Source organism: Cygnus olor, chromosome Z (genome assembly GCF_009769625.2).
Source record: "Cygnus olor isolate bCygOlo1 chromosome Z, bCygOlo1.pri.v2, whole genome shotgun sequence".
Lineage (NCBI taxonomy): Eukaryota > Metazoa > Chordata > Aves > Anseriformes > Anatidae > Cygnus > Cygnus olor.
The window spans coordinates 52,140,021-52,165,408 of record NC_049198.1 but is presented as its reverse complement, the minus strand read 5'-3'; the positions used below and the strand labels follow the sequence as shown (position 1 = coordinate 52,165,408).

General features: G+C 46.8%; 1 protein-coding gene across 2 annotated transcripts in view; it reads right to left on the bottom strand.

The window, feature by feature from the left end:
- Nucleotides 1-25,388, bottom strand: part of LOC121062131 (metalloprotease TIKI1-like) — a 78,930-nt gene that overhangs the window by 48,896 nt on the left and 4,646 nt on the right. For both annotated transcript variants that reach the window (XM_040541773.1, XM_040541772.1), the window contains exon 2: nucleotides 21,737-22,294. In XM_040541773.1, the coding sequence (XP_040397707.1) occupies nucleotides 21,737-22,294 (558 nt within the window). The remainder of the gene's footprint in view (nucleotides 1-21,736; nucleotides 22,295-25,388) is intronic.

Genomic DNA, 25,388 nt, shown 5'->3' with positions numbered 1-25,388 from the left:
TCTCAAAAATGACAATTTAATCCCTATTAGAGGAACACAGATCTATAAAGGGGCAAAATATAATGAATACATGCTACAGCTCAATCTCTGCAATGTTCAGGGCCACTGTCAATCCTAATAAATTCTTTGCTAAAAATAAACCACCATAAATCAACAGAATCCAGCTTCACTAAATCATTTAAGGCGGAAACATCTTCTAAAACAGAAAATAGCACAAACAAGAGCAGCATCACCTGAGGTTAATAAACCCATTAACCAAATAGTGGAGAAAGTAAGCAAAACAGCTCTGCTCTGGTACTTCCATTTCTCCTAAGCAATTATTTGGTTGTTGCTTACAAAACAGATTTTGTATCCATCTACAAAAGCACATCTGCAAGCACGTCTTGATTCATGTTTTCTACTTTTCTCCAGTCCAAAGAGGCATTCCTAGATCTTGAAGTAAAACATTTGAAATCTCTTTTGCTCACATAGTTCCAGTGCATGTGAAAAATCCACATTTACTGGAGGACTAACTCCACCTTCACTCAGAGCTTTGCAGTAACAACCCTACTTCCACCTCTCTAAAAGATGACCGGAATGGCTTGTAATTGCTCAGGAAAATAGATTCTCAAGCTAGGAAAGGATCAACTTCTCGGGATTCCTCGAAAAAATGAACCTGGAGTGTGACTAAAGCATGTGCACACACTGTACCCACTTTGAATAGCCAACAGCAGAATGCTGCTACCACCCCTCCGCTTCCTGTGCACGGTTTTTGCTACTGCTATTTCCAACTACTGGATGGGTCTATTTATTGCAATATCTTCGTACCAGTTCTACTGAGTATTGTTAATCCTGATGTTTTGTAGGCTGAGAAATGGCACGAGAGCTATGGCAGGGTTGGGAACTAAAACCCCCCAAAAAACTGTCCTAGAAAGTCTCTTTCAAACCATCATCAAGACTACATTTGACAAGTTGTCTTCAAACTGAGGACTACCTAAGTTTTTGACAAAAATTTTGGTAGAAAAGAGTTCACCTCAAATCCTTAGAGCAAACCATATGACCTCTACAGGTCTGCTGCTGAGGAATTACATTGCTGCCACAGAGCTGGCCCCAGAAAACAGGGGTGGGTGAGGTGAGAACACAACACCATGCTGCCATCCTAGACAAGATATATTGAAGTCAGCAGTATCTCTACAGCATCTGCTTTCCCTCCAGCCCATGGGACCTGAAGGCAGCTTGCCTTCAGCCACCACTAGCAAGTGAGGATCTCCATTTTCTTCTCCTGACTACCAAAGCCTGCCTCTCCTCTAGCCCTTGTTTTGCAAGCTCCGCTTGGCATCCTAGTACATGTTCTTTGGTCTCAGCCTCCTTTCATTATTATCTAGTGGCAACTCTCTGATATGTCTCAGAATTATTCGGGGGAGACAGAAACAGAAACAGGTAAGGAAGAAAGGACCATGCAGCCTGCTGTTCTGACACCAGAGCATGCATTTGGAGCATCTGATGCCTTCCCTCCCTCTTCACACAGCCCAACTCTGCAATAATATAGTTGCTCCATGCTCTCCATTTTTCAAAGGAAGATGCATTTTGCATGGGTAGGACACTTGCAAAATGTTCTTCACTGCAGTGCAGGGCTCAGGACAGATCAAATTATATAGAGACACCAAAGCTGGACACTTTAGCTTGCTGTTCCTTTGAACAGAAAGCTCATAATCTGATAGCATTTATTACGCTGCATTTCATTCCTGTATGGGATCATATCTCGTTCAACTCTCCCTCTCATGCACACCAGGACAAGATGCTAGCCATCCCCAGTGGGATGTCCCAGCTGTGCTACCAGCTCTCCTGTTGCTGGGGGTTGAAAGCCTACCCTACTGTCTGCCCTTGTGCAATCACATCGAGCCCCAGCTGCCTAGTAAAATGCTACACTGCTTGCCCGCAGCAGACGAAGTAAAAGCTAGAAAACGGTGACCTTAGAGGATACTAAACCTGGAAGAAATATAAGTAGAGGCCAACACTTCTTTAATTCATCTGACTCAATTGAGTCACATGTTTTGAACATGCTTTGTTTAATCAGCCAACACTATTTATCAGCATGTCCAGACAAACACCCATAAAAATCGCACTAAAAGGAAGACAGTTGAATAGAAACTCTTCTCTCAAACATGTATCAAACCAGACCCTTTTCCTGGACTGCTTTCTCACTTCTAGTGAAAGATTTGAAAGATTAACAGAAGCGACAGATGAAAGGCTTAGTCTGTTACACACGCCGTGCTCCTGTAGAAGATATGGAGACCTATTTTAACAGTACACCACTGATACGGCTCCTCCCCTCATTCCCTTCTTCTTTCCTTGCTCCCAAGTGCATTTTCCCCCATGCTGTCTCTGTCCCTACATTTGGGAGTGACAAGCCAGCATGGACTTCAAGGTCGTCAGTGATAGATTTCCCTACATCCCAGTTGTACTCCCCAGTGCACAGTTTTCTGCTGGGTCCACATACTGCACTCTGCCTACAGCCTCCTCTCAGCAGCTCTCCTCTGGCTAAGCAACCCACTACGTGTTTTGTACCTCCAAACTCAGAATGATTTTGATATGTGGCTCCAGAAAAGTTATCTGCTCATGCCTTGCTAATATTGGTTGGTTTCCTCTAATCATATTACAAGGCCAAGTTCAGCAGAACAGCTATAATGCATTCACTATCTCAACAGTAACAAAACTCTAGCTCAGAAAGTCCCTAAGTTGCTTTCAAGCAGAAAATAGAAGATCAAGCAACGAGAAGAACATTTACGCGCATTGTGTTTCTTAGGCTCATTCCCCAGATACCCAGTGGGTGATATCCAGCTAGAACCACAGCTACTCATTTTTATAGCTAAGCAGTAAACACAAAGCTGTCATTAAGGAGTTACTCTGATCTGGGACAGTGAGAATGACCACGTTTACTATATGTCCAAGAATTTAATGTTTCACTGCTCTCTCCATCTCACTGGAAAGAATGTAAGTGAATGAAATTAGTCTGGTTGTACATTTTGCAGTTTAAAACACTCCCAGCCCAGGCAGAGGGAACTGATCTGCAGAGCGGAGCCGGAGCCTTCCCTAAGATATCTGATTTGGTGGAAAGTAAAGCTGCACGTTAAATTCAGCAGAGTCCACAGAGTAGCATGCTGCAAATCAGGGGAAGCCTGACAGGTTGTTTCAAGAATGAAACAAGTGAGTGAAAAGGTGAGAAAGACTTTCACCAACTACACAATAAGAGGACTCTGCTGTCATAGGACACACTGCTAAAAATTATTGACACAACACTAGGCAATCTTTGGCACGCTTCTCCAGACAGCTTGCTGTACAGCATTATAAGCCTGCACTCGAAATGCAAACCACGATGGGCTGCCCTTGTATCTATTTCTGTGGTATGCCCCATCTCTGCCTCTCATCACAGCTGTACTGCTCCTTCGCAGCACACTCCTCTCGTAAGGCACTCAGCCTGAAAAGCTCTGCCCAGCTACACATTAGCACAGGGGGCCACTGGACAGCTAAGCCACTTGGTGTCTTTACTGTCACTCCAGTAGAAATTGTGAGGGTCTCTGCAGGGGCCTTCAAAAGACCCAGACATCTGAAACCCTAAGGGATACAGAGTGATGGAGAATGCTAGCAGTTGTACACTCTCTCTTTAATTCTGCAGTTAAGCACTGCTTTCTCTAGTTGCCACTGCATTTGCCAGATGACGTACAGCATAACAGCTAAATGACTCACCTCTATTTCTACACAATTTCCCCTTGGCCTAAAGAAGGCCAAGGCCAGCCATGTTGAAGAGTCTCAGAGCCAAATTCTGCTAAGTTTCACCTTTCTTGAAAATTAAACAAAAACAGTATGAGCATGTATGCATGAAGTGTAAACACTTAGAAGCAAACAGGCCTATGAAGTACATGTCAGACACGCAACTGGCATAGCCTGCAGACTGGAGGGGTGGATGGGAAAGCAGTGGTGCCAAACCTGGGAGGTGGTCTCTTGCACTATTTTCCCTGCACACACTCACATACTCAATGACTCTGCAACATGTTTGAGGCTCAGCAGCCGCTGTCCTTGAAGGATTTGACTTCTGCCTTCTCCACTCTGGCACTAACCATTTCACAACCCATCTTCTCATTGCTCATGCTGTGCAGTTTTGAAGCCTAACCGAGCAATCCCTGTGCTGTTCAACTCACGTTGAGACAGAGCTGTTTACCAGAACAGTTGTGCTGCTCAATAAAAAATAACTGAAATAAGATCAGCTAAGGTTGACAAACAGATTGGCTTCAGACACTACTATCTAAGAGCTAAAGACTTTACCTGATTCTTATTCCTGTGAGTCCTGGCAACAATTTCCCTACACCTCAAATTAGAAATCATACCAGAGATACAGGACTGCTGCTTTTACCCAAATCAGCGTGAAGCAAATAGTTTCTGCCCCCATTAAAAGCAGATGCACCACAACTTTCAGAAAGAGGCTTTTCCAAACAGCTTTAATTATCAGCTATGACAGACCATCAATAAAACCACTGCTGGAATCTTCTGCGGCCAAGATAAGGATGTTGTTATCACCTAACTAATCTGCAATTACTTTCCTCTAGGGACTGAAGTGGATGGAGGAAAACATCTTGGCCAGGGCAAATGCAGCTAGAAACACTGTGAGCTATCTACAGGATGTTTAAAGCCCTGCATAATGCTCACAATACCTAAGGTAAAGACTCATACATTGGTGAGTCTCTAGGTTTCCATTACCTGACCTGTGACTGGACTCTGGATGATAAATTGGCTGGACTAGGAATCACTGGGAACAGAAAACAAACCAGGATTCAAGCAGGCTGGCAGTTCTGAAGCACACACTCACACTCTGGCAGTGTAGAGGCAGGCATTCGCAAGCAGAGGTGCTGTGGTTGAAGAGGATCTTGTTCAAACAGGTGTGAGATCCCAGCTTCAAAGCAGATGTTCCTCCTAATTCAGCAAATCTGCACCTCTGCCTGGCATGGGTGACACAAGAAGGGAAGAAAGTGCTTTTTACCAAAAGCCTCAAGACAGGCTCTGGACCAGTAACAAGAACGTAAGTATGGCCTTGTCCTCTGGGACAAAAACGTGAAATGGGCTATCTCTGGTTCTTTCTGAAAGTCCTTAAGAAAGGCAGGTGAGCACAGGAACCAGGAAGCTCAGCTGGAAAGGGAACGCCACAGCACCAGAGCAACTGCCTTCTTCCCAACCTTGGAACAAGCTACGTTTGGGCTCCCTCCACCAGGCAGAAGTTAGAGGTGCTTGCACAGCTCCCGCCACTGCAGACACTGGAAAGCTCTTTGACTCTCTTCAGAACAGCATGGTCTACGAGCCCTGGTCTCACCACTGATGCTCTGTCCTCTCTTTCATATCTGGAGGAAACAGCATTCCTTTATGCATTATGAGTGGTCAGCAAGTGGAAACCTGAGCCATAACCCCACATCCAGGGAAGCTGGATTGCTTCCCTGTAGCTCTGACTGTGCCATCTGCAGAGCATGCAGGGGTGGTCATCAGGCCAGGAACACAGCCTAGATGATGTCCTGGCATAGTCAGAGATGGCAGTGGCAAGGGACCTGGACTTGGTTATCTCCTGGCAAGCAGGACTTACACATGGAGCACGCATACTGCGGGCAGGAATGCAGCAGGAAGACCTGCTGTCCCCAGCTCTCCAGCCCTCTGCCAGCACCTCAGATGTGCCTGTGCCAAATGCTGGCAGAGGAAAACCCTGACAGATATCAGCAGTGCTCCGGCACGGAGCTGAAGCATCTTAGTGACAGCAGAGATACTTTTGTGGAGCAGAGCCCTAACATGTAGTGGTCCTGGGATGTCTGCTTAATGCCGGACCTTGTTTTTACATATGAGCCCTGCTGGAGGCTGAAGTGCCTGCCTGGAGTTATTCCTTAGGCACACCACTGGTTTGCGTTAGACCCTGCGTTAGACCCTGCGTTAGACCCTGTTATTCCCTGCCTTGGGAATAAATGTGTCTGCATCTTCCAGAGAAAAAATAAAAATTAAAAAAAAAAAAAAAAGAAAAAACAAATACTCTGGTGATTTGCAACATTGAACTGGAAAAAAGGAGCCAGGCAGGAACACAGTTAAAACTCAGTTCTAGCTCTGCCCCCTTGTGCTTACTCCAAAAAAGGGCATGAGCCCGGTATTCGGGGGAGAAAAAAAAAAAAGGAAAAAAAAAAGGAAAAAAAAAAAGGAAAAAAAAAAGGAGAGGAGAGGAGAGGAGAGGAGAGGAGAGGAGAGGAGAGGAGAGGAGAGGAGAGGAGAGGAGAGGAGAGGAGAGGAGAGGAGAGGAGAGGAGAGGAGAGGAGAGGAGAGGAGAGGAGAGGAGAGGAGAGGAAAGGAAAAGTGCTTGCCCTGAAGGGGAACAGGAATATATTTCCCAATGCCCGTGGAGTTCCGAGGAAGAGAGGAAAGCAACGACACAGCAGGAACATGCATACTGAACTGGTACCAGGGTGCCAGGAGAGCCAGAGCCGACCAAGAATTTCTGAGAAGCAGAGCCCTGGAGGAGGAGAGCAACAGCACAAGGAAGAGAGCAGGAATAACACAGATCCCTGTCCCTTTCCCTCTTGCTGCATGCAGCACACATGCCTCAGGGACTGGCGCTGCGAAGCAGCATTTAGCTTCTGCATCAGCAGCAAAGCGTGCCCCAGCCCACATTTATATTGAGATGGGGTGAGGGGGAGAGGAAGAGGGAGAAAACGTGAGTCAAGGGAAAGAGGAACTGTAGAGCATTTTTCTTAACCCTTGGTCTGAGGCTCTTGACCACATGAACTGGTGAAATAGTGAAGTTTTAGTGAAAGCAGGGGAAAGCTGATTGATCTGACAGAGCAGGAAACAGGAGGGTCTCTTTTCTGACAAGCTGAGATTGTTTGAGCCCCTCCAAATCTCAGGCATGGGTACTCATACAAAGACTAAAAAGTGAGAGTGGAAAACTCATATTTCTAATAAAAACAAAAAAAAATCAATGCTGATTTGCAATCACTGAGTATTTGACCTAGTAAACAGTTTTCAGGATGTGAATCTGCGTGACCAAGGCACTACCACATGATAGCACCAGGACCGTGCAAACAGAAGTTTTTTGATAGGGGAAATGAGTGCCTCGCCTCTCTGGGACATGTTGCAGGGAAGCAGTCTGCAGGGAGGGACAAGAAGCAAGGGTCAGCCCCACCACCTGCACAGAGGAGCAGCTACAAGCTCAATGGATTTCACCAAGGCTGGTCACAGAGACAGAAAAGAAAATGTCACCACAGCTTATGGTAGCTTCCCTGCAAAATTTAAAGCAGCTCTGAAGCAGCTCACATTTTTAGGCTACACAGGTCCCTCCGGGCACCGCTCAGGAGCTGCAGGACTCCTTTTGTGCAGTCTTTCCTAAGCCAAGACTGTTCTGGCTTGGCAGGCACGTTGTGGATCCACCACTCTGGCTTCACATCACATGGCAAACCCTCTTATTTAGGGAAACCTAGCACCATGCAGCAGCTCTACAGACATTTGACCATTCTATGCAGACGTGGACAAACAGCCTCTGCAGAGATCTCTAGCACATACCTTAAGTGCCAGGCACAGGGGTTCACAACTGCATAGCTAGGCAGGTAACAGCAAGTCACCATGATCACTTCACTGCATTGTCTGGGGAACCCACCAGCATAAAATAACCACCAAATTTTAGGCAAAGGAAACTGGGTTACTCTCAGAGGAATCACTGCAATGTTACCGTGCAGACATGCTGTAGGTTTCCCAGACAGCACAAACAAGAAGAGCGACTCCTGCTATTTATCAGCATCGCTGATGCTGCGTTTTCTCACCTGCACCCACCAGTGTCTGCTTGTCCCTGTCACTATCCCAGTAAGCACCACAAAACGCTCTGAGGACTGACTCAAGCCCTTTTCACAGGAACATCCAGGAAAGGCTCTTGTCTTCCAGAACAGCCTTAGACTAAAGGGGACCCGGCTGCTTGTTTTCCGTGCCACCAGTCAACAGCAAGCCAACAGAGCCCACAGCAAGGGCTGTGTGGTCACGTACCAAAACCCCAGCCCTCGACTTGACAGCACAGGGGTAAGGCAGGGGTGTTTGTGAAGAAGAGGGGAGCGGTGCTATGCTGCATGCTCTCAGGGTGCTCAGTGCCCACCAGCCGTGCTTCCCCATTGCAGCCAGCCTTGGGGACCTACCTCCCCATCCCCTGCTCTGCACCAGACAGGGACAGCAGTATGGCTCCACCGGGGTCTTCCTCTGCAGGTGTTGCAGCACTGAACAAAGCTCAGCAAGTCTTTTGGTCCTGCTCATACATGCACATGCATCTGCTTGATGCTGAAGGGTATTTGCAGCGGGATAGCACAGGCCTCCAGTAGGTCAAGCACACACAAGACCTCTCCACTTTGTGTCATTGTCGCAGTGCTGCTGAAATCTCAGCCCCTGAGCAGAGGATGTAAAGCAGAAGGCACTCAGCTTTGAGCTACGGCTGCCCTCCCTCCACTTGTTCCCATTCTCAAGTCACAGTACCTCTCTTCCATAACAATTTCTTCTCCTACCTGTCGTTGACAAAAGAAAATACAGGCTGGCTTCAGGTCAGCATGAAAACAGTCACAGCAGTACAGAAAACAAACTTACAAAGCTCTAACCTGAAAGATAAAGACCTACAAAAATAAATAAATAAATAAGCACAAAAGATCAGGAACCTGGAGGCTGCTTGAAACTGCTTGTCTAGCCTTAATTGCAGATGTCTAAATGTCCAAATTAGTATTTTATATGACAGAATGAAACGTACATTGATTCCATGTATGAATCAGCAGCCCTTGAACTCTACCTAGCAATCTTTTCTCTTTGGACAAAATATTACTTTACAGAGAGCTATTTGGTGGCAATTTAAAACCTGAATGATGGCAATTCCACCAGGGCCTGAGGAAAGTTGTTCAACTGGCTAATTGCCTCCACTAAAAATCCATGATATTTTCCGGCCTGATAGTGTGAATCCTCAGCATATAGGCCACTAGGCCTGGGTCTTTTGCTGCTTTTTCCTTCTCCCTCAGACAGACACCCAACCATGCTCATGAAATGGCTTGTCAGTTTCTCTACAACAAACTTTATAGATCAAGTCTCTATATTGTCCTTCTGTACTGGCATCCTTCAGACCTCAAGTTGATTTTGTAGCTTTTTTCTGACTCTGTCTGAGTCCTTCAGTACTCCCTGAAGTGATAGCACCAGGACTCGGCTCCCTAGCACGTTTCTCCCCTGCTTCCACTATTCACCCCTCTGAAGACTGCCATCTCCCTCCCAGCTGCGGCACTGCACTTGTCACTCACCTTGGCTAGATATTTTCCAAGCCCCCGTGCATTTCAGATACGGCCCCCAGACACGCTAGCTTGACCTCCATGCTTTGCTCCTAGATGTATGGCCTTGTATGTGGCTGCATCAGAGAAGCCCAGCTTTCCGGGTGGCTCAGCACTGCTCCCACATCTGACCTGCTCTTGTTTACCTCCCCTCCATCTCCTGCATGACCTGCATCTCTGAGCAAACAATTATTTGTCATTTACAGCACTCACAAAGCCACTGGGTAGAGCAGGGCCGTGAAGAGATACCTTTGGTACTTCTGTACGAACAGCTTCCAACTTCTCTCCTTCCTGGTGGAGGATGACTGCCAGTTTGCAGCCATTTCATGAGAATGGTCACTTTTCCTGAGCCATTTGCAATAGGTCACTTTGATTTGTATAGTGTGTACTCCTATACCAGAGTATCACCATGAACTAGGTCAGAAGCCTTCAAATCAACGTATAATTATGTCAGCATGACGACTTCTGTCATCAAAACTCGTATCAAAAACTGGGACCACAAGCCAGACAAGGCCCACTTCCCTTACAAGAGAAACTGGCTATCATCGTGCTGCCTTTGTTCAGCTCTTCACCAGCTCCAGTGCCTATCAGCCTTTTTATGCTTTGACCAAACTGGTTTGGTTGGCCTGACGAGCTACCCACTCACTGTCCCAGAATAATGCTGACACAGTGGCTTTTTTCTATTCCCCTGAATTTTTTCAAGCACTTATATTAATGATTAAAAGAGTTTCTGGGCTTACCCTCTAAATATTCTGGACTGTAAGTTAACCATTGTTAATGTTTTGTACATTTAAAAACACTGACATTTAATATTTTTCCTAATTACTGGAAGTAATTTCTTACTGGAGCAGAAAATACTCCCTTATGACCATGCTATGAATGCAACATCGTCTTCTTTCCAAACACCAAGAAACAGTTACTGGTTATTTCTGACTTTTCTACTTCATAAGCAACAATTCTGCAACCCTATTCAGTATGGAGCCCCTACCACTGCTAGGATTTCATGAGTCCCTGATACATTTAAAGAATCCCTTCTTATTGTTCCAAACCCACTGCCCAAAGGCTCTTCATTGGTTCTCTCCAGTTCTCTCATCAATTGTCTGTATTTCCTTGCAGATTACTTGTCTACTTTGCTTCCTCTATTTTTCCATTCATTGTATTTTGGGGTTTTTATTGCTGCTTTCATCTCCTCTGTTAACCAAAACAGCTTTTTTTAACTAAAGAAATCATCTCTGCAAATGTGGAATCATGGTTTCTCAGGGATCTAATATAGGATTCTTGAACAACTACCAATTATCATTCACATTTTTATGCTTGAGTTTTTCCTCCTGCTTTATTTGGCCTATAATTATTTTCAGCTTGGGGAAATTGGGCCCCTTTAAAGCATCAATCATACATATTACTGGTTGGGACTATATATTCTTTTTTCACATTTGCAAATTAAGTTCAGTCACAATTACTTGTACCTAAGCAAACATCCTTCCAGTTCAGTTCCTAATCAATTTTTTTAAGTTGGATGGGGTCTAAAATTGCATTACTCCAAGACAGTTGTGATACCTTCTGGACAGAGTGCTATTCACCTATGCTTTTTAGGATGTCAGGAGAAAGTTTCTTCCAGTGCTGCAAAAACCTGCTTGAAAAACCCAACTGGAAGTACATTTTTTCTCCTTCTTTTTCTCTGGCAGAATTTTAAGGAGCTACTCACATAAACGTGTGCAATACTGCTAACAAGTAGATCTATCCCTGCGGTGGTGTTGATCAGCTACAACCCTGAGCTCTCCAGGTCATCATCTTTTGACTTGCCAACAGCTTCAGAGCAAATAAAGACTCACAGTGTAACCCTCCCCTCTTTCTCCATTTTGTGCTTCCTAGAAAGCATGGCTGTAGATGCTATATTTTTAAACATCCCAAATATGCAGCTCATCCCACCAGACCCCATCTGTAACAATAGCCCATTTAACTTAATAAACAGGCCTTATAAATTCACACAAGGCTGAAACTTGTGATCAAATTACCCTAGCTTAACAAGTTACTGTACGCTGCCTGCACGGCAGAGACTGTCCAGGAGCGCAGCCTTAGGCTGTATTGTATAATTTTTTATAATAATAATTATTATTATTACTTTTTAGCAATAATGCCTGTATTAGCAGCTCCCAGCCACTCCTTCCATCACTGTGCTTCGCAGGATCAAGCCTTTGTGAAGGCATGTGGGAAGCTGGAAATGTGCCCAACGCAATTTGTTCAAACACTCAGGTTGTCACAGAGCACAAACTGGTGAGGGGCTGGGAGCAAGACACCAGACTGGAAGGAACGGGGATGCATACTTACAGGCTTCTCACCAAGGCAAGACACCACCTGGCCAACAGAGGACTTCAACTGCTCTCTCAAAGAACTACAGAGGAATTTGACACGCTTGCACTTTAGCGTATACCCCAATTCTTCATGGTCAGAAATCTCCCCAGGCATATATGGAAGTCAGGGAGAATTCTTGTAAGATCATAGGCATGGGATATCACAAAGCTGAAGTTAACCAGTACGCATGGATGATCGTACTGCTGCAAATTCCCAGCAGAATGAGCTGGTTTGGCCAGAATAAGGTAAGAGCTCCAAAACTGAGCTCAGTCCATCAGCAGCAAACCTTTTTGTCCGGTGCTGGCTGAGAGCTGGTCTTCCCTGCTGAGACAGCCCTCCTCAAGCATGCTAGCAGCTACAATATACAACCTCCAAAAGCTCCACAGCCCCAGGATGTACAGCAAAAGACCTGGGACAGTTAGTTTTGTGCTGATCCTGTGCAACTGTGGAGAGCTAGGCTGCTTTAGCCTTTTTTACCACTGATTTTGAGGTAACTTATATGTCCTTCTGGGTGCAAAGCATTCTGCTGGGTAAAACTTCAGGAAGATGCCAGAGTTTTTTGAGTGCCTGAGTGATTTGGGCAGCTCTCCCCTGCAAAGCAAGGAGAAAGGAAGCCTAAAGCAGGAAAAAAGCTTGACTTCCACTCTGTATCTTCAGGTGTGCCAGGGAGCCAGATCTCAATGGTACAATGAAAGGTTTGCAGGTAGAGAAGTAGGGAGTTGGTTAGACAACATCCAGATAAAAGTTTAAATTTTTACAGAAGTGAAAATCTTCAAGTAGGTAATCCAGCACTCCCAGCAGGAGTCGAGTTTCCATGTGAAATCACTGAAAATTCTGCCTATACTGAGTCAGAGGATGCAGGGCTGTATTACCAATATCAGGGTCCTCAACACCCAGCCCTGTGTCACATCCAGCAGCACACATCACTGCAGGGCTCCAGCCCTGCTGCTGGTTCAGAGTTCCTTTATTTATTTATACAGTTGGTTTCCACAAGAAGTCCAAACCTTTCCTCTGAGTTTGTGGGAAGCTCATCAAAATGCCACAAGGTGCACACTGGGAAGTAAAGCTAGAGAGCCACAGTAATGCAATCCCGTGCTGTCTTCCCTCAAGCATGAGGCTCGGTCTTGTCTTCTTGTATTTGACCTCTGCATGCTCAAAAAGAATAAGCCTAATGAAGAGTAGTGAAATGTGGATTTCTGAGCACTCGTGCTCCTTGGCAAGGACACTGCCAAACTTGTATCAGCTGGCCTGTTTGTCATCAACTTCCAAGCTCATCTCCTGCTCTCAGTGAGCCCGTGGAGCTTGGAAGCTGTTATGTCTGAGTACCAACTTTTACACTGCCTAGCATCAGCTTGCATTTCCAGCAACTCAATCCACTATGCAGAGATCACATTTGGAAAGGTGCACTCAGCATCCCACTCATTCATTCCCACTCAGCTCAGTCTCCAAGCACCCATCCTTGTGAGCCAGCACATAAACTGGCACTGCATGCTGTGTAAGCCAAGTTCACGCTGCTGGCTCTCTAGGAGGACAGCCTGGTGGACAGCAGTGAATGCACCAGGAGCATCATGCATGCCATGGTCAGGCTTTGGAAGGAAAAAAGACATTGTACCAGCCAGGTACTGTCTGGCCTCCTGGAAAGACAAGCCGCTGCTTTCCTAGGGCACAGCACATTCAGTGGGGTGGGGAATAACAATGCAAAGCCCAGCCTTCTGTGGTGTTTCTGTTCTGGGAGCGAGCAGGAGGACCAGGAGGAAGACGGGTGCTTGCCTGCAGCGCGTTGTGGGCAGCCAGTGGCCGGCACACCCAGCAGAGCCCAGCTGCTGGAATGGCACCAGGCGAGCCTGGTGCAAGACACCTGGCAGTGCCCAGGGGCTGCACATGCATTGTCCCCACCAGCATTGCATGCGTTGCTCCGGAGCTGTTAGGCCCTTCACTTCAGCTGCTCACCACTGCCACCCCTCTGGAAAATATGCCTCAGTTATGTCTTGGGAACAGCCTCCCCATGCCTGCCCAGAAGTGCACAAGCCCAGTGCCCTATCTCCAACCACAGCAGAACACCGACAGAGCGGTTCTTCTCCTGGCACCTGTCCTCACTTCATGCTGCCAGAGGCTGAGGCATGTCCTGAATCAGAGATGATATCTGGGACATGTGTGAGGCTCCCTGGTGTGACCATCCTCCAGGTATCTGTCTAATCCCTTTGAAACGGCTCACACTTCTGTTCAGCAAGCATCCATCATCCAAGCATGCTGGAAATTAATGATTACTTGTGTGAATGTGCATCTACCTGCTAAGGCTGCTGCCTGGATTTTATTGAGGGACCCAATCCTTCCTGCTGCCAAAAACAGTGAAGAATTATTTGTGTTGCTCCCTCTCTGTTAGGCCAGATAAAGCAACAGATATCTGGAGATTGTGTTTCGGGCTCCTCATCCTACTTGCAAATCAACCTTCCTAATGAAAGGGACTAATGAAAAGCCTCCATAAAGATTATAGGAAATAATTATAGGATTACAGAAAATTGTGAGTCAACAAGGACAGATGGACACCACACTCCATCTACAAATCTTGATAGCTTTTTACGAGCTTGCAGGCTTACTTAGTAATGGCAATAGCATAAACGAGCAGACTTCTGAATAGAGTATATGGCGGTAGGAATTTAGAGAAATTCAAAACCAACAAATCATATGCTGAAGATGGGGAAAACAGAAATGGTAGACAAAAGAACTGAAGATGTAATGGCAGATGAGAAACAACTGTGTTATCTACTGATGATCTTTGCAGGGGAAGCCCTTTGTCCTCCAGTATTCAACATACATATCAACATCCCGGTGTGTGTGTGTGTGTGTGTGTCTGTGGGTATGGAACGGACACAACACACAGAAAAAAACAACCATCATTAGTGGATTTTGCAAATAAAGCAAAGCTCGGGGAGCAAAATAATTAAGAGAACAGAGCAGAGGTACTGCGCAGTCCAGATCTCTTGTTAAAAACAGATTGTCTGCTGGCTTGCAGTTCATCTTGGCAAGGGAGCAGAACTGGGACTGCAGCATGATAATAAGGGTAGCACTCCCTCTTTCCTAGGAAGCAGTCAGAGTGAAAAGGACTTTGAATCATCCAAGCATAAGCTCTCATAAAACTACTGTGTCTGAATGAGCCACAGAAAATATTGACATGCATAAAGAAGTAAAGATGAGGGCAGGGACATTAGCACTGGGCACACACGACTGCCACAATGCAAGACAGATGCTGCTCAACCACAGAAAGCCTGGGAAGAGCTGAGAGAACAGTTAATGCATAGAAAACGTGCGCTGCTGGGAAAGGATCAAGGAGTTGGGATGGCTCCAAAGGCTGAAATGTTGTAATGAAATGATACAGGCTCTTTGGAAAGGACAGGCTGGGGAGAGGAAGAGGGATGTTGCTCTTTTATGCAAGAGAGCAGCTAGAGTAGCTCTGCCTGAGCTGCTCTATTCCTCATCTCCTGATGAGGAGCCAACAGAGTTTATGGGTTAGAGGTAAAAGGAGGACAGAGCTGGGTGACATTATAACAGGTGCTTGCTACAGGCCACCTGCCCAGGTAGAATAAACAGATGAGGCCCTCTTCAGACAGACAGGAGCAACCTCACATTCATAAGCCCTGGTTCTCGTGGGGTACTTCAGCCACGCCAGTCTCTGTCAGAGGGACAACACAGGAGGACATGAGCAATCCAGAAGATTCTTGCAGAGCATTAATGGTAACTTTTTCCTCCAAGTGAAAGAAAAATTAACAAGGAGAGGTGATCTGCTAGACTTCCTCCTCACCAACAGTGAGAAGCTTGTTGGGAATACGAAGGTCAAAGGCAGCCTTTGTGGCAGTGACCATGAGATAATGGAATTCAGGATCCTGAAGGCAGGAAGAAGGGTGAAAAGCAAGCTCACAACCCTGGACATTAGGAGAGCAGACTTTGGCCTCTTCAAGGATCTGCTTGAAAGAATCCCACGGACTAAGTCCCTGGAGGGCAGAGGGGCCCACAAAACTTGGTTAATATTCAAAGATCACCTGCTCCAAGCTCAACAGAGGTCCATCGTACATCCCAACAAAGACAATGTCGGGCAAAAATGCCCTAAGGCCTACATGGATGAAAAACGAGCTCCTGGTCAAACTCAAACACGAAAAGGAAGCATACAGAACATGGAAGCAAGGACAGATAACCTGAGAGAAATACAGAGACATTGTCCAAGCATCCAGGGATAAAGTTAGGAAAGCCAACACCCAAATGGAATTGAATCTGGCCAAGGATGTCAAAGACAGCAAGAAGGGCTTCTACAAAATATATTAGTGACAAAAGAAAAACAGGTAAAATGTTAAGGAGATGGCTGATCACTGTAAATCTGCACCAAGACCCAAGAATGTGCAGGCCAAAGCTCAGCACAAGGGCATCTGACTGCCTGACCATGCAAGCAAGGCATCAAGCACACATCCCCTCCCTGCTTCCCACTCAGCGTGGTGCTGACTTGTCTGAGGAGACCGGGATAACTCAGTCATGAGTGCTCTCAGGGCTGGATACACCACTCATCGCCCAGGCCTTCCTAACTGGGGAAAAGTAAAAAGTGTATTGGCACGCTCACCTTACAACACTGAGAGGCAGGCACCGGCAAGGGATTATCTGTGGGAGCTGAGAGAGAGAAAGCCACATTTCCTGCCCCATGTGTTCTGTTTCCACTGAGTAACAGTCTGTGCAAATGGCACTTTTAATGGAAGAATCCAGGTAGCTGACATGCACGCAGAGTGCAAATGCAAGGAGCTTGTAATAGCGCATGTGACCAGTACAAAGCTGTGCCAGAGTGAAATTTGCAGTTGGGATCTTCAAAGCTCCACTGCAGAGCCCTGAATTACTGAAACAAAGTCTCTACCTTTCCAAACGCACAGACAGCTGATCAGCAGATTATTTCCCCTTTTACTCTTGCAGAGCAAAGAACCCCAAACTCCTCCTATAGTTAATAATATCTTAACCAAACTCTAATTACAACAATACAAATGCAAAGCCTTAGCTATTTCAGTGCCCATCAGAGAGCCTATTCCCCTTTCCCAATGCCTAGACAGGCTGCAGGTGTGTTTATACACAAACTGGAAAAAAAAAAAAATCTAGGTCACAGACTGCAAGAGACAAGATGCAAACAGGCTCAGTTCAGTTGTTTCAGTTCCAGTTTACGTGCAGAAAACCCTGATCTGCCCATCACCTGAGGAGTGAGGGCTGTGCCTGACAAACAGATCCTGAAGCTACACCCCTGGGGCCAAAGATACAATCAGGTAACCACAAATAGTTTCTGTCCAGCTTGTTCTCTCATTCAGCAGTGAGTACTCCTCTCTTGAGAGGCTCTTTCATCAAGCCACTGCTCTGCTCATTGCTTCAAGTTTGGATCTGAACTGCTCCTTGCACAGCTCCCACTGTGTGTCCTTCCTTGCATTTCCTTTCTCTGAGACGCTCTGTTACTTCTGTTGTCAAACATGATACTGAAGAGGGATCTCATGAATGGAAACACAACAAGGTTTGACCTCCTCACCCCTCAAGTTAAAGACAGACATTGTAATTTATCAACTCAATGCAGCAAAAAAAGCCCTTGGTTTGTAAACAGCAGACAATTCTCTCCAATTTCATAACTTTTTTTTTTTTTTTTTAAGTGAAGGCCAAGTTCCAAGCCATCACTGCTGTTTCTCTATCTTCCTTATAAAGGCAAAGGGGGGAACAACAACAACAAAACAACAGCAACAACAACAAAAAACAAACAACAAGAACAACAACAAAAAAACAACTCCCTGCTCCATGCCTAACAAGGCAGGGGTCTCTTGGCTCCCAACTTTCCACAGAGATGTGGGCTGCTCCTAAATGATAGTTTTATACCACTGGCTACTGAGGGGGACCCTTGCACTCAAGGGTGCATAAATCAAACAAGAAAAATGACTTCATGTCAGGAGGTTTATATTCACTAAGCAGGAGTCTACAGCTCTAAATGTTGTGTCAGTGGTCCAGAACTTGAAAGACATGGAAATCGTTCAGAGAAAGGCAGGAACCTCTCGGTGTTTTTTGTTGTTGTTGTTTGGTTTGTTTTGTTTGTTTGTTTGTTTTGTTTTTGCTTGCAGAGGTTACTTTGAGTAGAGATATGAACAATTAATGTCCTAATTAACGCAAGATGATCAACCTTTCAGGCTTCTGCTTCTTTTTCTTTCTACAACCAACTATACAGGGAAGAGTTTGAAAGATGTAAGATGAGTTTCAAGTGCTCAGTCCTGGAGCTGGAGCCAGCATTTCAGGAGCATTCAGTCCTTAGGGGCTCCCTGAGTTCTGCTGCCAACTAGCAAAAGCCAAGCACCTTTGAAGATGCAACCATGCACCCTGATGCTCAGGTAGGATCAGAATATTGTGGCAACGTCCAGACATAGGACAGCAACGTGGAGAAAACACTTAACAAATCAAGAACTGTTAGGAGGTAAGGTCTTCCATGAATAGTGTCTCAATCTTACAGAAGCCAGACTGGCCAGGCCTTGGCTGAGAAGTTGTGATGGCTGAGCAGTGTCTACATGCTTATGCCTTGGTCCCATGCAGATGATAGACACAACAAGTCCAAAATTCTTCCGTTCCAGCTCAAACCTGGAGACAAAAAGCCTGGGCACCACCCAAGTGTGCCAAAGCACAGTTCCAAGGTCATGGCACAGCACAGGCCAAGGCCAGCTCATTTTCTGAGCCAGTACCAAACTGATGTTCACAACACTACAGCTGGAGACAAAAGCAAAACTCCAGAGCCTTTGCACTGGAGCAGTAACACCTCCAATCCACTAAACACATAGCACATGCATAACTTTAAAGGAGCAGTTTGGAGGTCTGAGGGACTCACTCCAGGACTGGGAGTCAGTATGTAGCAGGTTACTTTTAGGCACAAAAAACTGCTAGAAGCCCTGATGGAACTAGGAAGGAAACCTGCATCCTTGTAGGGTATTGCAACAAGAGAGGCACTGCCAATGAAAGGAGGTGGGGTGGAAGAAGAAAGTCTGATACAAACCACCCTAACATCAGCATGGAACAGGACAATAGACACCATGACCCTACCATGGAGACACACTGATCTTTCCCATATTCACCAAAGTTGCCTAGATCTTGGAACGAGAGAGACGGATTGAGGAGGCAGTAAAATATTGTATGGGTTGTGCACACAACATGATGTACCATATAGAAATGATACTTTTACATCCTAGCTATGTGGGCAGCCAGCCCAAGTTGAGCAATAACAGAGAGACTTGGCAGGTAAAATAAGAGAGTCATAAAACAAAAGATAAAGAGGAAATTGGAATAAGTACAGCCAAAGAGAAAGAGCCCCATGACAGGGAGTGCTTACTCCCTCTTCCACACTGGGAGAAGAGGGAAGTCACTAGCTTGGGTTTGTCTGGACCCCGCAGCTACTGGGAGTTGTGCAACCCCAGGGAGGTAATCAATGCTAAACTGCTTCAAACCTTCATCTGCACTTATAAAACCAGACCAACAAGGCCTTCTCAGATCATACAGGTACAAAAAGGGACCTAACTAATAGCAACATACTGCTTGCAAGTCCTCATCACCAGGTAGCACAACCAGCTGTCAGACCACATCACAAGTGGAAGAAAGAGCAAGCCTTGTGCAAAAATGTAAATTGAGAGCGCTAAAGTTGTGACTCGGCCAAGTAAATCATCTCTCTGTGACTCTGCTGCAACAAAAAGCATTGCTTTCAAAGGATTAGACCACTCTATATGGTTTTGCATCCTTATTCTCCTAAGAGTTTTATAAGTCATCCCTATGTATTTGTTGTTCACTTGAAAGGCAGACACAGAAGTGGTCTGATACTGGGGGTTCCCAAATAGTGGCATAAAAACAAAGGAAATCAATTTCAAAGAGCCTATTTCAAAGTCTTTGTTTGATTTATATTAAACACATAATTAACTCAACTGCTTGAACAAACTGAGAAGAAAGCTCTTAAATCAAGGATTTACAGAATTGCCAACCATAGCAGTTCGCAAGTCAGGATGTGAAACAACCATGAAATTGGCTTTGAACCAAAAAAAAAAAAAAAAAAAAAAAAAAAAAAAAAACAGCCTGTGGTTCTTTTTCCTCAAGCTTGCCAGTACGGGAAAGTTAGTAGTGGGCAGAAGGAAGGGAGTGAATTTACGGTGCATTAGTTGCTCCAGACCTGCTCCCACACGGGAGAGCATGCTCCTTCTCCCTGCAGGTCAGCTGCTTTGCCCAAACAGTAGGCATGGGAGGAGCGGCATCTCACATGCACACCCCCACTTAGCAGGGTAATCAAAGGCTGTGGTTTTTCACAATAGCTATGTTTCCTCTGCAGTGCTGGTTACCCTGACCCCCTCAGCTGGGCTCTGACGTCTCACAAGGCTTTCAGTAAACATCACAAGGTTGAGCAACTCTCTGTGTGCTGCAGGTCTGTGTCCCCACCCCACGTGGCTTCCTGGCTGATATTTTTCCTGCTTGGAAAACACCACACCAACAGACGCTCTTTGAAAAAGGCTGTGTGAAGGCCCGAAGTAAATGTCAACAGTTGCGTAGGCTTAACCAGGCCGTGATTTGCAACCTACGTTTTCCAGCCTCCCTGCCACCACCTTGTAAGGCAGTGGAGAAAGCACACAGCCCCCCCTTTCTAACGTGCTAAACCACAGGGGCACTGCCAGCCAAAGAAAAACACAGGGAATGATGTTAATAAAGCCTCAGCCAGATACAAGGTGGAGTAAATGGGAATGCCTGGCCTGTTCCTGGGGCAGCAACAGCTGAGAGTGGACAGTGAGAGCACAGGGACTCAGCACAGATAAGCAAGGCTGAAGACTCGCAGAGGGGCTGCTGAGCTCCAAATGACGGAAGTGAGAGTGATTCACCCACAACTAAGGACTGTACAAGTGATACACCCTCTGCTCCCTGCACTGTTGGGCCCAGGGAAGACTGGCCAGGGTGGCTGCATCCCTGATGTTTGTCCCTGCCCCTGTTGGGCTGCACCTCCCCTTCTGCTCCTTCGATTCCACCATGGGGAGACTGCAGCAGTGACAGGACAGGCCTCAGGATGCAGGGAGAAGGGCCAGTGCTCCCCAGATGCAAGACAAAAGGTCCTTCCAGCCTGGGCTAACAGGGTATGCTGCAACACCAGGCCCCATCTGTCCCTAAGCACATGCTGCTTTCTCTCCCTCAAATGGCACCTTCCTGCAGCAAAGCTATCCCAGGCCAGAGGATGACCTTCTGGATGCTTGTGATCCCACCAAACAGGCTGGGGCCGCAGCACACACTGCTCCCTGGCATAGTTAGTCCAGACGGCAGACCCCATGACTGATCTGAAGTTGTTCAGCTTGCCTGGCACGACACTGCCTGAACACCTGTGTTAAAACGCAGCTGGTCTGAACACACACTTTCACAAAAGCCTGCACTAACCCATGAAGCCCCTGACAGGAGGGAAGTACTGACCCTCACCTGGCTTCAAAGGAGAAAAAAAGAAAAAAAGAAAGAAGAAAAAAACACTCTTTCCAATAAAGAGGGTGGGCCCCTATTCCTCAGGGCACTGAGAGGTCCACTGAGCTACTTTTGCAACCAGCAGTTCGCCCCAGATTTACTCACAGTGCCCCCTCTCCCCCCAGGCGATTACACCTTTCTCCTTAACTAGCTATTACAAAAGCAAGTTTAGACACTGAGTCCCAGCCTGCCCCAGGCTGCTGCTGTGAATGTGCCTGGCAGGGTCAGAGAGCAGACATCCAAAGGTCCAGTGTCACTCAGGGTGGAGCCTGCCCGAGGCTTCCCAGGGAACAGGAGAGGGATTTCCCCAGGCCAGATCTAAACGAATTTAGGATGTGGCCTGTACTCCTACGGTTAGGAAACTCTCCCCAGGGCAGAGGGAGAGGTGTGGGCTGCGGGGAACAAGCACGAGTCTCCAGGTGGCATGTGTGGAGACCACTTTCCCCACGCCCCAGCCCTGTGCCCTTGCTGCCGGGATGTCCTCCACAGCAGCCAGCCTGGCGCCCCGTGGCACCCTGCAGGCCTCTCCGTCTCACCTGGGAAAAGTTCAGCCCATTCAGCGGGTGGCACTGCTCCTCCACCTTCTCCACAGCACCGGTTTGCTTCCTCAGCCGCTCTGCTTCCTGGGCCAGGTACAGATCCAGGACGGGAACGCCTCGCGACTTGATGTCTACCTCCGTCAGAGAGTTCACCATCAACATCACCCACACTGGCCTCTTCCGCTCCCAGTTGCCAGCGATGGCATTGAAGAGGTAGTCAGCGTACAGCCCTTTGCCCCGTTGGTCTGGGGTCATCCAGGATGGCATCATGAGCTTGACGTACTCCAGGTGTCGCTTGAGCCGGCGGTAGATGTCACGGGGCAGCACGTCCTGGAGGTTCTCCCCCTGTGGCAGGAGCTGGCAGCTGGTGAGGGCAGAGATGGTGTAGGGGTCAGTGAGGTCCAGCTCGAAGTACACAATGTGGCTCTGCTGGAAGGCCTTCTTGGAGTTCTCTGGGATGAAATCCCAGACACGGGTGTATGGGACGTGGATGGTGCCAAAGAAGTAAGATGGGGGATCTCTCTTGATGGTCCACAGGAAGGAGTTCAGCTCGTTCTGCCAGGGTAGAGGGAGACACAGCTGAGTATAGACAGACATTCACGTCAGGCCCCCAGCTCGAGGGAAACATAGTGCCAAACCAGCAGGCCACCTGGCTCTACAGCTTGCCAGCATGGACTTTCCCTGAAGAGGCTTTGCTCATACAAACAGAGTCCTTTTGACTACCTTTCTCAGGCCTTGAGACCTAAAATCAATTTTGATTAATTAAAAGCATAAGAAGCGCGGCCCCAGCTTTCTCCTCCTGAAAGGCAGCATAACGGCTGCTCAACAGAAACAGCATCCCAACTCATCACCCCAGCATATGTCAAAACTAGCACCAGGGCACAGCCCAAGCAGGCCATGCTCTTGGCAAGACACTTATCCAGCTTGCACCTTTTATCAAGTCAAAAGCTGCCATCACTTTGCTAAAGTAGAGCGGGTCAGCAAGGTTTCAGTCACCTTCACCTAGGGACCTCTCACTTCAGCACAGCAAGGCTTGCCTCAAAGAAACTGCCATGACACCCGCTCAGAGGGTGCCGCAGCATCTCGGGAGAACCATCCAGTCTGAACAAGGCTCTAAACAAATCAGTAACACAAGATATAATTTGGCAGACAGTCTTGATGGAGCAGGTAGCAATACAGTTTTACAAGCATGTGGCACATGGCAGATAAACACAAAGACAAGACCCATTGGCCCAATTCTCCTTCTTGTTAAGGAGGAGAGAAGCATATGTAATACCTTGGGAAATACTTAAAGAAACTCCACAGGTCAAATCTAGCCTGTGGTTCCAGGGCATACCCTTTTAAAACAGGGGACAGAAAAGCTTATTTCTTTAGATTTGTCTTTTTTTCAAAAAAGTGTCTCAAAACCCTCATGAATTCAGAATCAGATGCTGTTTGTTCTGTTGCAAAATGTGCCTCACACCATCCTCAAGAACACCAGTGTGGTGCGGGCTTAGGCCCTAAGCAGTCCCCCGGGAAAGGAGAGCAGATGGGGCAAAACAGATCCTGCTCAGATCCTGCCAAGTCACATTACACCAGCAGCAGGCACAACACCCATCACTGGTGCAGTAGTCCCTGCTAGAATGATGGACACAGTTTCTATCTCTCTGCACAGACTGGAGCCTTGGTTTGTTTAGGTAAGAGGACAGGCTTCCAGATGCACTCAAACACCTGGTCAGTCTTTAGCCAGCAGATAACTCTAACCTCAGCTCCAAGGCTAAGTGTGCATGTGTGCTGATCTAAGACACCTGCCTGACTGCCAAAAGCAGAACAGGCTGCTTGGAGGAATTTATTAGAAACACATTGCTTATATATTTCTGCTGAAGAACCAGGGTCAAAAAGGTTAATCTTAAAGATCAGTCTGCAATGGTTCATCCTGGACAAGCCTCTCCCAGAGCTCTCTACATCAAGCCCAAGCTGCAGATCAGGCAGAACTTGAGCGAAGTGAGCAGTGTAGATCACCAGCACAGACTGAAAAACCAAGTAAATACCAAAGAGGTCTTCAGAAACTTCTGTGGCACTTCAAAGGTCTGAAGGATATCTCAGAGACGCGAGTTTTGGTAACACTGTGCTACATCTTTGCATCCTATCAGAAGGTCCTGAAACACTCTTCTAAATTGCAGGCCATAAAAACATTCCTGAAGACCATGGGAGGAAGAGAATGAATATAATGCAGCAGTGAGAGGGAAGGAAGATACAGGACAAAAGACTAGTATGAATCTGACATAGACTGAGAAAGAACATGAGGAAACAAATATAGACAGGAAAGCAAGAAGGAAAACCAGACTGGGTTCCCTCTTGCCCTTAGCCAGCAGGGAAAATGTAAAGACACACCTTTGTTGTGAGAAACAAACTGGACGTAGACAGCAGCCAGCAAGCAAAAAGACAGAAGAGGCACCTGGGACCAGTATGAGGTTAGGAGGTCAACACTCCTTCACTTCATGCAAGTTTGATCATGTACATGCAGGAGCAGGCATAACCACAGGAATTGCAAGGAACAAGTGGCCACTGGCCCTCTTACATTCTCAGTTCAGCTCCTGAATAAAGCCACCCAGCAGACTCAAGCCCAAATGGATGACACCAGCCAGTGACAGTGCTGCTCCAGACCACTGTACACAGCCCAGCTGGAAAGGCGTTTGGCACTGCAGCCTCATGCTTTTTTGCTCTGTAAATCCCCACAGCTTTTGCAATCTGATACTGAAAGCAGGGTAATACTGCTAGCTATTAGTGGTACCACTGTCAGACCACACAGACCACCATGCATAGAGCAAACCAGTCACACTTCAGAGCCTACAGCACAGGTAGCAAAAGAAAGCAGGCTGAGACCCAGCAAACTTTTCGCTCCTCTTGTAGTGACCGAGAGCTTGCACAACAGAATGTCTTGGCACTTTGCAGGCACTTCCACACCAACAGCTGCAGCCTGTCCCAAAGGCAATGGAAATCTCTCTTCTCAGACTGCCCAGGGTCTCACACATTGCCCAGAGCTGGTGTGAGGGCCAGAGGACAGGTTTGTTTCCAACCTGGGAAACCTCTCACATCCCAATGTGCCTCCCGGAGCACATATGTTTCAGTCCAGCTTCAGAAAGGGAAAGGCAAGGGCATAATCTCTCCCCAAGACCGTAAAAGGGGAGCTGTTAAACAACGCTCTAGGTGGCTGTGAGATAGCACAGGAGCAGTGCCAAGGCTTGCTCAGCATCGTAGCATGTGCCGTGACTGGCAGCCCCTCTCTCTCACCTCATTTCCCTAAGAACGTGCAGTAGATAAAGGTGCTACAACCCTATTTCCCTTTGTAGCAGGATCCTTCTACACAACTCTTACCTCAGCAAGGGGTGCTTTAAAACCAGCATAAACTGCTGTGAAAGTGGTATCCTGGAGGCTGAAGGGAGAGTTGGGTTGGGCAGCTCCAGGAATTTCACTTTCAGTAGTGTACTAACAAAAAAGCCAGGTTCACATATAGACTGTCATGCATATTTCTGTCTCTGCTCCCCAGTTTACGGGTGGTATGCATTGCACTACACATTATAGCAAAAACATGGAGCAAGCAAAGAACTGGAGGAGCAGCATAAGGAAGAGAGTGGCAGTCCTGAATGAGGTCTCTCATTTTGCTGTT